Source organism: Bombina bombina, chromosome 3, assembly GCF_027579735.1.
Source record: "Bombina bombina isolate aBomBom1 chromosome 3, aBomBom1.pri, whole genome shotgun sequence".
NCBI lineage: Eukaryota > Metazoa > Chordata > Amphibia > Anura > Bombinatoridae > Bombina > Bombina bombina.
This window is the reverse complement of record NC_069501.1, coordinates 1266568704-1266580823: the sequence shown is the minus strand read 5'-3', so window position 1 is coordinate 1266580823 and position 12120 is coordinate 1266568704. Positions and strand designations below refer to the sequence as shown.

Sequence of the window (12120 nt, the reverse complement as noted above, 5' to 3'; positions counted from 1 at the left end):
ACAACTAACCTTACACTACAATTAAATAAAATAAATTAATTAAATAAAATTAACTGAATTACAAAAAACAAACACTAAATTACACAAAATAAAAAATAAATTATCAGATATTTAAACTAATTACACCTAATCTAATAGCCCTATCAAAATAAAAAAGCCCCCCCAAAATAAAAAAAACCTAGCCTAAACTAAACTGCCAATAGCCCTGAAAAGGGCCTTTTGTGGGGCATTGCCCCAAAGAAATCAGCTCTTTTACCTTTTAAAAAAATACAAACAACTCCCCCAACAGTAAAACCCACCACCCACACAACCAACCCCCCAAATAAAATCCTAACTAAAAAAAACCTAAGGTCCCCATTGCCATGAAAAGGGCATTGCCCTTAAAATGGCATTTAGCTCTTTTTCAAGTGCCCAAACCCTAATCTAATAATAAAACCCACCCAATAAACCCTTAAAAAAACCTAACACTAACCCCCAAAGATCCACTTACAGTTTTGAAGACCAGACATGCATCCTCAACGAACCCAGAAGAGGTCTTAATCCAATTTGGCAAAAGTGATCCACCAGACGGGCAAAAGTCTTCATCCAGATGGCATCTTCTATCTTCATCCATCCAGCGCTGAGTGGCTCCATCTGCAAGACATCAGGCACGGAGCATCCTCTTCTTACGATGACTCCTTTAAGTGACATCATCCAAAATGGCGTCCCTTGAATTCCGATTGGCTGATAGAATTCCAATTAGCCAATAGGATTGCGCTTGCATTCTATTGGCCGTTCCAATCAGCCAATCGGAATTCAAGGGACGCCATCTTGGAGAGACATCACTTAAAGGAACCTTCATTCTGGAAGAGTCATCGTAAGAAGAGGATGCTCCGCGCCGTATGTCTTGAAGATGGAGCTGCTCCACGCCGGATGGATGAAGTTAGAAGATGCTGTCTGGATGAAGACTTGTGCCCATCTGGAGGACCACTTCTGCTGGCTTGGATGAAGACTTCTCCCGACTTTGTTGAGGACTTCTTGCCGCTTGGATGAAGACTTCTCCCGGCTTCTTTGAGGGTGGATGTCCGGTCTTCAAAACTGTAAGTGGATCTTTGGGGGTTAGTGTTAGGTTTTTTTAAGGGTTTATTGGGTGGGTTTTATTTTTAGATTAGGGTTTGGGCACTTGAAAAAGAGCTAAATGCCCTTTTAAGGGCAATGGGGAGCTTAGGTTTTTTTAGTTAGGATTTTATTTGGGGGACTGGTTGTGTGGGTGGTGAGTTTTACTGTTGGGAGGTTGTTTGTATTTTATTTTACAGGTAAAAGAGCTGATTTATTTGAGGTTAATAAGTATAATGTAGGTGTCAGCAATGTCGGGGGTTGTAGATTAGGGGTTAATAAGTGTAAGATTAGGGGTGTTTAGACTCAGGGTTTATGTTAGGGTGTTAAGTGTAAACATAAATTTAGTTTCCCCATAGGAATCAATGGGGATGCATTACTGAGTTTTACGCTGCTTTTTTGCAGGTGTTAGACTTTTTTTCAGCTTACTCTCCCCATTGATGTCTATGGGGAAATTGTGCATGAGCACGTAAAACCAGATTACTGCAGCTTTCAGCAGCCCTGGTATTAGAGTGCGGTATGGAGCTCAATTTTGCTTTATGCTCATTTCTTGCCTGATAACGCTGGGTTTTTGTAAACCTGTAATACCAGCGCTGTAGGGAAGATAGTGGTGCAATAACTTGCAAGTTATTACCGAGCAGCTCTTACCGCAAAACTCATAATCTAGTCGTTTGTTAGTTGTTAGCCAGAATATATGGATGCCTTTTAAATATTATATTGTGTATGTAATTTGAGAAGATTCATAAAATCTAACAGATGCTCATTATCTTGTAGAAAACGTTATTAATCTACCAGAGGAACACAATGTTTTCAAATGGTTTATATAGGTACAAATGAGGGGTGTGGTTTGGTGAGAAGCTCAAGATTATAGAATTCACTTACTGAGCCATTTAGTTTAACAGAAACATCTGCAGGCTATAAAACATCTGCCTCCGTTGAAAAATTGGAATAATGAGTGAAACAAAGATTTCCAAATAAGTGAAACAAGCAAAAAAGAAATGAAAAATAATAATTGACCACCTTTAAAGGTAATAATCACGGTTTTCTTTATTCTTACAGATGCTGAAACCTGTATAAAATGTCTCAAAGATCAATGGCCCAATGATAAGAGAACTATGTGCATCAGAAAGACTGTTGAATTCCTTTCATTTGAGGACACATTAGGAATTGCCCTTACTTCAGTCTCCATCTTTTCTTGTAGTGTCACAATTGCTGTTCTTGTAATTTTCTTTATGCATCACACAACTCCTTTAGTAAAAGCCAACAACCAGAACCTCAGCTACACCCTCCTCCTCTCCCTCATGTTGTCCTTCCTCTGCTCCTTACTGTTCATTGGACGTCCTGTGGAGATGATCTGCCTACTCAGACAGTCTGCCTTTGGAATAATTTTTACTGTTTCTGTCTCTTCAGTCCTGGCAAAATCAGTCACTGTTGTAATTGCCTTCAATGCCACCAAACCTGAGAGCAAAATAAAGAAGTGGGTGGGATCCCGAGTGTCCATCCGTCTGGTCCTTGTCTGCTCTCTAGGTCAGACTATGATCTGCACGCTGTGGTTGGCTTTCTACCCACCATATCCAGACTATGACACTCAGTCTTACATTAGGAAAATGATATTACAATGTAATGAGGGTTCGGTCACTGCATTTTACCTTGTGATAGGCTACATAGGATTCCTTTCGGTGGTCAGTTTTTTTGTGGCTTTCCTGGTTAGAAATTTACCCTCCAGTTTCAATGAGGCCCAGATGATCACATTCAGCATGCTGGTGTTCTGCAGTGTTTGGATCTCTTTCATCCCAACGCATCTTAGCACCAAGGGCAAATACATGGTAGCTGTAGAAATATTTGCAATGCTGGCTTCTAGTGCAGGGCTGCTGGGCTGTATATTCATTCCCAAGTGCTACATTATATTATTTAAACCTGAATTTAACACCAGGGTACATATGCTAAGTAAACATTAATATGTTGATATATTTAGCTACTGATGTCACTGGCTTCTATAAATGTTTAAATAAGAATATATATATATGAGATGTCACATTTGCTGTCAAAGGCCTAGATTAAAGTTTGATAGTGCAGGGTTCACTACCAGTATTGCTGGACCATGTAACACATAACAGTGCTATACAAGTTAGTCTTACCAGAAGTAAAGTGTTATGGCTAGAAAAAAGTATAACAAAACATGTAAAATGCATTAAAATAGAGTATTACACTCAGAAATATAAATACTTAGGATAACATAAGTTTATTATTAAAATATAGCAAGATATTGAGCTGTGAATTGTGGGTATCTGTGTGCACATATACATATTTATAAACATACACACACATATATATATACTGTATGGTGGAAAAGTATTAGGCCACCATTAGATTTGTTCTTTTAGCAATGAACATATATTATTATTTATCAGTCTCTTTATTAGAATGCAACCAGAAAATGCAGGATATTTGTGTGCAATATTTAAAAAAAAAACAGGTTCAATAGTCTAAAGTGGCAAATATTTAGTTTGACCCCCCTTACACTTGAGTTATAGCAGGCTCTCGTAGAGCTAAATACAATGGAACCCTAATTAATGTAATTGCTAACACCTGTATTTGTCCTAATATTTAATGTCAAAATGACTGCTGTGTTATGGAGTGACAAATCCAAGTTTCACATTTTTTGGGTCCAATTGTCAACAATCTGTGAGAAGAAGATTTGGAGAGAGATAGAAGAACGAGTGCTTGTGGCCTTCAGTGAAACATGGTGGAGGGTCTGTCCTGGTTTGGGGCTGCTTTTCTGTCAGTGGTGTTGCCGATATTGTCCGAAATGATGGGATTATGAAAGCTAAAAAGTACAGACATGTTTTAATTCATCTTGCCATGCCTTCTCGAATGTGGCTTATTGGGAAGTGTTTTACATTTCAGCATGATAACAATGCAGTGAAATCATATTAGGAGAGAAAAACAGCGGCAATCATGGGCTGGCCTCCACAGAGTCCAGACCTATAGACAGTATGGGCTTAACTGGACAGAGAAATAAATAAAAGACAACCAAAATCTGAATAAGAACTCTGGGAAGTGCTGAAATAAGCTTGGTATAACATACCAGAAGATTACTTCAGATAACTTCAGGACAGTCTCCTTAAAAGAGATCAAGATGTGCTTAGCAATAAGGGAGGTCACACTAAATAGACTTTTGACTGAAGAAGCCATCTTGTTTTTTTTAACATATTTTCTGTATTTGTTTGTATCTTAATTAATAGACAAACAAATAAATATAGATGGTCATTAAAACCTTGAATAAACAACAAATCTAATGGTGGCCTAAGACTTTTGCACATTACTGTGTATGTATGTATATATATATACTCATATACATAAACCTCTGAGTCCTTTCTACTCCACCACCCTGATAAATAAATATCTCTTTTAAACATTTGATTATACAGCAATACATCATATACCTATATTCTTCACTTAAATATGAGAGCAATCACACATTGAGGGGTAGATTTAACAAACAGTGGTTGCTGTAATCTAATCCAAAAGTTTCCGGCTTATCGGAAACTTAAGTTAAGAAGCAGCGGTCGTAAGATCCTTTACTTTTCCACCACCTATTATGTGGCGGACTTCAATCATCCCGATCCAATATGATTGGGATGATTGACACCTCCTGCTAGCGGCTGATTGGCAGCGAATGTGCAGGGGGCGGCATTGTCCAAGCATTTCACAAGAAATACTTGTGCAATATTAAATGCCGACAGTGTATGCTGTCGGCAATTAGCGATGTTGGGCGGACATGATTCGCTACATCGAATCTACCCCAAAGTCTCTCTGGATAGTAGATATACAAAAATGTGGCAAAACAGGTCATAAGGAAAACAAAGGTTGTGATCACAGAGTATTCACTTACGGCTAGATTTAGAGTTCTGCGTTAGCCGTCAAAAGCAGTGTCAATGGGGTCCTAACGCTGCTTTTGGCAGGCCGCTGGTATTTAGAGTCAGGCAGGAAAGGATCTAACGCTCACTTTCAAGCCGCGACTTTTCCATACCGCAGATCCCCTTACGCCAATTGCGTATCCTATCTTTTCAATGGGATCTGCATAACGCTGGTATTTAGAGTCTTGGCTGAAGTGAGCGGTAGACCCTCTACCGACAAGACTCCAGCCGCAGAAAAAAGTCAGTAGTTAAGAGGTTTATGGGCTAACGCCAGTTTATAAATCTCTTAACTACTGTGCTATAAAGTACACTAACACCCATAAACTACATATGTACCCCTAAACCGAGGTCCCCCCACATCGCCGCCACTATAATAAATATTTTTAACCCTTAATCTGCCGACCGCACACCACCACCACCAACATTATCCCTATGAACCCCTAAACTGCTGCCCCTAACATCGCCGACACCTACATAATATTTATTAACCCCTAATCTGCCCCCCACTTTCAAGCCGCAACTTTTCCATACCGCAGATCCCCTTACGCCAATTGCGTATCCTATCTTTTCAATGGGATCTGCCTAATGCTGGTATTTAGAGTCTTGGCTGAAGTGAGTGGTAGACCCTCCACGACAAGACTCCAGCCGCAGAAAAAAGTCAGTAGTTAAGAGCTTTATGGGCTAACGCCGGTTTATAAAGCTCTCAACTACTGTGCTATAAAGTACACTAACACCCATAAACTACCTATGTACCCCTAAACCGAGGTCCCCCCACATCGCCACCACTATAATAAATATTTTTAACCCCTAATCTGCCGACCGCACACCGCCACCACCTACATTATCCCTATGAACCCCTAATCTGCTGCCCCTAACATCGCCGACACCTACATAATATTTATTAACCCCTAATCTGCCCCCCAACATCTCCGCTACCTTACCTACACTTATTAACCCCTAATCTGCAGACCGGACCTAGCCGCTACTCTAATAAATGTATTAACCCCTAAAGCTAAGTCTAACCCTAACCCTAACACCCCCTAAATTAAATATAATTATAATCTAACGAAATAAATTAAATATTATTAACTAAAGTCTTTCTATTTAAAGCTAAATACTTACCTGTAAAATAAACCCTAACATAGCTACAATATAACGAATAATTATATTGTAGTTATTTTAGGATTTATATTTATTTTACAGGCAACTTTGTATTTATTTAAACTAGGTACAATAGCTATTAAATAGTTATTTACTATTTAATAGCTACCTAGTTAAAATAATTACAAAATTACCTGTAAAATAAATCCTAACCTAAGTTACAATTAAACCTAACACTACACTATCAATAAATAAATTAAATCAATTAACTACAAGTACCTACAATTACCTACAATTAAATAAACTAAACTAAATTACAAAAAAACAAACACTAAATTACAAAAAAATAAAAAAAGATTACAAGAATTTTAAGCTAATTACACCTACTCTAAGCCCCCTAATAAAATAACAAAGCCCCCAAAATAAAAAAATTTCACTACCCTAATCTAAATTTAAAAAATTAACAGCTCTATTACAAGCCCTAAAAAAGGGCTTTTTGCGGGGCATGCCCCAAATAAATCAGCTCTTTTGCCTGTAAAAAAAAACACAATACCACCCCCCAACATTACAACCCACCACCCACATACCCCTACTCTAACCAAAACCCCCCTTAAATAAACCTAACACTACCCCCCTGAAGATCTCCCTACCTTGAGTAGTGTTCACCCAGCCTGGCACCGATGGACCAAAAGAGGACATCTGGAGCGGCAGAAGTCTTCATCCTATCCGGGCAGAAGAGGACATCCGGACCAGTAGACATCTTCATCCAAGCGGCATCTTCTATCTTCATCCATCCGGAGCGGAGCCATCTTCTTCTAGCCGACGCGGATCCATCCTTCTTCCATGACGCCTACTCGCCGAATGAAGGTTCCTTTAAATGACGTCATCCAAGATGGTGTCCCCCGAATTCCGATTGGCTGATTGGATTCTATCAGCCAATCGGAATTAAGGTAGGAAAAATCTGATTGGCTGATTGAATAAGCCAATCAGATTCAAGTTCAATCGAATTGGCTGATCCAATCAGCCAAACAGATTGAGCTTGCATTCTATTGGCTGTTCCGATCAGCCAATAGAATGCGAGCTCAATCTGATTGGCTGATTCAATCAGCCAATCAGATTTTTCCTAACTTAAATTCCGATTGGCTGATAGAATCCTATCAGCCAATCGGAATTCGAGGGACGCCATCTTGGATGACGTCACTTAAAGGAACCGTCATTCGTCGGGAAGTCGTCGGTGGAAGAAGATGGCTCCGCGTTGGCTCGTCTGAAGATGGCTCCGCTCCACTCCAGATGGATGAAGATTGAAGACGCCGCCTGCATGAAGTCTTCAATCGGATGGAAGACCTCTTCAGCGCCCCTTGGATGATGACTTCAATCGGATGGAAGACTTCTTCAGTGCCCCTTGGATGATGACTTCGGCCGCTGCGGATGTCCTCTTCTGTTCCATTGCTGGTCGGCTGGCTGAAGACGGCTAAAAGTAGGATGATCTTCAGGGGGTAGTGTTAGGTTTATTTAAGGGGGGTTTGGGTTAGAGTAGGGGTGTGTGGGTGGTGGGTTTTAATGTTGGGGGTTGTATTTTTTTTTTACAGGCAAAAGAGCTGAAAACTTTGGGGCATGCCCCGCAAAAGGCCCTTTTAAGGGCTGGTAAGGTAATAGAGCTGTTAACTTTCGTAATTTAGAATAGGGTAGGGCATTTTTTTATTTTGGGGGGCTTTGTTATTTTATTAGGGGTCTTAGATTAGGTGTAAGTAGCTTAAAATTGTTGTAATATTTTTAAAATGTTTGTAACTTTTTATTTTTATTTTTTGTAACTTAGTTTTTTTATTTTTTGTACTTTAGTTACTTTATTTAATTGTATTTAATTGTAGTTATTTGTAGCTAATTTATTTAATTAATTTAATGATAGTGTAGTGTTAGGTTTAATTGTAACTTAGGTTAGGATTTATTTTACAGGTAATTTTGTATTTCTTTTAGCTAGGTAGTTATTAAATAGTTAATAACTATTTAATAACTATTCTAACTAGCTAAAATAAATACAAAGATACCTGTAAAATAAATAAAAATCCTAAAATAGCTACAATGTAATTATTTAATTACATTGTAGCTATCTTAGGATTTATTTTACAGGTAAGTATTTAGTTTTAAATAGGAATAATTTAGTTAATTATAGTGTAGTGTTAGGTGTAATTGTACCTTAGGTTAGGATTTATTTTACAGATACATTTCTCTTTATTTTAACTAGGTAGCTATTAAATAGTTAATAACTATTTAATAGCTATTGTACCTAGTTAAAATACATTTAAATTTGGCTGTAAAATAAAAATAAATCCTAAAATAGCTACAATATAATTTTTAGTTATATTGTAGCTATATTAGGGTTTATTTTATAGGTAAGTATTTAGTTTTAAATAGGATTAATTTAGTTAATAAGAATAATATTTATTTAGATGTATTTAATTAATATTTAAGTTAGGTGGGTGTTAGGGTTAGGGTTAGACTTAGGTTTAGGGGTTAATAATTTTATTATAGTTGCGGCGGGGTCTGGGAGGGCCGGTTTAGGGGTTAATATATTTATTATAGTGGCAGCGTAGTCCGGGAGCGGCGGCTTAGGGGTTAATCAGTTTATTAGAGTGGTGGTGGGCTCCGGGAGCGGCGGTTTAGGGGGTAATACATTTATTTAGTTGCGGCGGTGTAGGGGGGGACAGATTAGGGGTGTTTAGACTCGGGGTACATGTTAGGGTGTTAGGTGCAGACATCTCCCATAGGAATCAATGGGATGTCGGGCAGCAACGAACATGAACTTTCGCTATGGTCAGACTCCCATTGATTCCTATGGGATCTGCCGCCTCCAGGTCGGCGGATTGAAAACCAGGTACGCTGGGTTAGAAAAGTGCCGAGCGTACCTGCTAGTCATTTGATAACTAGCAAAAGTAGTCAGATTGTGCTGAACTTGCGTTCGGAACATCTGGAGTGACGTAAGAATCGATCTGTGTCGGACTGAGTCCGGCGGATCGAAGCTTACATCACTATATTCTACTTTTGCCGGGCAGCAGGACTTGATAACTTAGGCGAATCAGCCTCACCACAAATACGCTGTGGAATTCCAGCGTCTTTGAGGTTGACGGCTTGATAACTAGGCCTCATTGTCTCTAATAGCTGGACTGTCTTATCCTACAGAGATTAATATTTCCTATGCCTAATCTAGAGATCTAATTACCATATGTAAGAAAGAACACAGACGCAGGTTGTATCCTACCAAATAACTATGCTGAAAAATTATTGATGTTCAGATATACATAAATTTTAGAAACAAATACTCTATATAGTAGTGCAAAATATATTCTTGAAAAACATGAGCACAGGTGGTGCATCTACCACACAAATCCACTGTAATCTATTTGGGTGTTATGCTATGCGAGATGTTTGTGAGAAGTATAGTTTTGTGTACCCTTATCTTTGTCAGGTAAATTGCCTAACCTAAAAAGGTGTCAATGCAAGATAATCTATTATTAAACATATAGAGTATAACAATGTAAATTATTCCACTGTGGTGATAATACCTTGTCTTGTGTGATTGTATACTATAGATGCATGTCCTATGTGATTGTATGGAATGTGAAGTGAAGGAAGTAGAAGACTGGAACATCTTTATGGATCTATTACCCAAAACATAACCAGATCATAACTTAATGATGATACTACTAAAAGGTTAACTAATTGAAAGCTGCCAGATCAAGATTAGAATTGACACCTAAAGGATATAGGGTTTTAATCTTAAAAATCCAGAAAGTTTCACGTTGTCTAAGTCTTTTCAATCTATTATAGTCAGAAGATTTTGGAATAAAGTCAATGGGTAAAAAAGTATAAATAAAATAGATGTGTAACTGTTGTGTTTAGTTAAACAATGGTTCGGAATTCTATGTTTAATTTTATTTTTCTGGCAGTTTTTGCAATTCCGATAATGTTTCCCCAATCTTGTTCTTATTTTCCTTGAGGTGCAACCTACATACTGCAGTCTGCACAAACATTCAATGAGATATATATGACAAAAAAGGAATCACAGTTGAAGAATCTCAAAATGGGAAAGTTTTCCCCTGTGACATTGGATGAAAAAGATTTCTGTCCCGACTTGATAAAAGTGCATGAGTTGCGCCCATTTTTTCCACATCTATATATTCCTTTGAGCCCAAAAATACCAGTTGTAATGGTCTTCTGGCTTGATGTTTTGAAATTTACATGATTTACCCTTTTACTGGGGGCCAACTTATTTCTTAGAGTGGGGGCCCTCCTAAAGAACATTCTCGGTTTGTCTTTAACAATATTTGCAAGAATGGGGTCTCTCTGAATAATATAACAGTATTTATTAAGAGTGTTTTGTAGCTTTTGATAGTCATTATTATATTGTGTAATGAACATTATGTAATTACCACTAGTGTCTGATGTAGATGTGTTGGATCTAGCCTGAAGGATAGTTGTTCTATCCAAATGTCTGGCTCTGGTTAATGCCTGATCTAAAAGATGGATGGGATAGCCTTTGCCTAAAAATCTGTGATATAGGACTTTACTTTGTTCCAAAAAGGTTTCTGTTTTAGTACAATTTCTTCTGATCATCCTAAACTGGCTATATGTTATATTCCTAATCCAACTTTTATAGTGATTGCTTTTATATTCCAAAAAGTTGTTGCTGTCTACTTATTTGAACATTTTTTGGATTCTATACAATTGTCTTTACCCCAACTGAGTACAAGATCTAAATATTCAATTAATTCAGTTTGTATGTTGGCTGTGAAACTGATTCCTACGTTGTTGTGGTTTAAGTGAATAATAAATTAATCTGCTGTTGTTCTAACACCATTCCAAATAAAAATTAGGTAATCTATGTAGCGGCCTAGAAGACCAGGTTCGCCCCATATACCCTACGATAGATGTCATTTTCTTAAAAAAATCCCATAAAGAGATTTGCAAAACTGGGAGCGAACCTGAAGGGTTGGGTAACTGTAATTTCAAAGACGCAGCGAATGTTGGCATGAGTGAATTCACTCCTGATTATATCCCATCTAGTCGTATAACTGAACTATATGAGTGTTTTGATAGAGTGGCGGGGAAGATTGTTGGAAGGTTTAAGCATAAATTCCAGTACAAAAATACAACAGACATTAAGACTGAATTGCATATTTTGCATAGATATAGATAACTTATCTTAAGGTTCAGTAATCTCTTAGAACGGTTCACAAACTAAGTGGTGCATGCAATAGAAGCACCTTTTATAAACTTGAAGTAAATTAATACATTAAGCTCTGATACGCTGCGATTGTGGGCGCGTATCCTAAGATCCAACTTGAATCAATATCATTACTAGATATAGAATTAGTAGCGTGAAAGCTAACTGTAAACCTTTATCATATCTAACTGGTTACTAAAGTAACAAAAATGTAGGGCTATGTTCATCTCTTGCTACTTAATAATATAACGCTTGATGTTACAATTTCTTTGTCTTTCATTTTTTTTCTTTGCAGCATTACCACCAGTATTTCTAAAATATGATATGTCACAAGCTGAATTAAGATATACTTAATAGCTGCTCTAACTGAATTGATTAAAAGGAGTGAAGAGCTCACAATGTATCCAGCTAGGACTTAACAATAGTATGAGTGTCATTCTTGTATATGTATTAATCATCCACTCAGCTTAAAGGTGGCAAACTAAACCTACAGACCCAAAATTAAAATATTTCTATGATCTTTCTAACCATATAACTTACAGTTTATTGTTAAGTTGTATTATCAATATTTATCATTTGATTTAGATTGCTGCTACAAATTGCCAACAATCTTCGTTAAAGCACTATTACATATTTTCTTTATAACCCAACTATGGATAAACAATGACATCCTAGGTTGGGATAGAGATATAATGCAATAGTGTGCCTCCCCCTATCTCAATTATCTTCACGTATATAACCTGATACACTCCTCAGCATTTTTAAGTTGTATTTGTGTGAGTT

General features: G+C 37.5%; 1 protein-coding gene across 1 annotated transcript in view; it reads left to right on the top strand.

The window, feature by feature from the left end:
- Positions 1 to 9790, top strand: part of LOC128652723 (vomeronasal type-2 receptor 26-like) — a 120468-nt gene extending 110678 nt beyond the window's left edge. Inside the window, exons 6-7 of the mRNA XM_053705654.1 lie at positions 2155 to 3029; positions 9704 to 9790. Coding sequence (XP_053561629.1) covers positions 2155 to 3029; positions 9704 to 9790 — 962 coding nt within the window. The remainder of the gene's footprint in view (positions 1 to 2154; positions 3030 to 9703) is intronic.
- The last annotated feature ends 2330 nt before the right edge of the window (positions 9791 to 12120 follow it).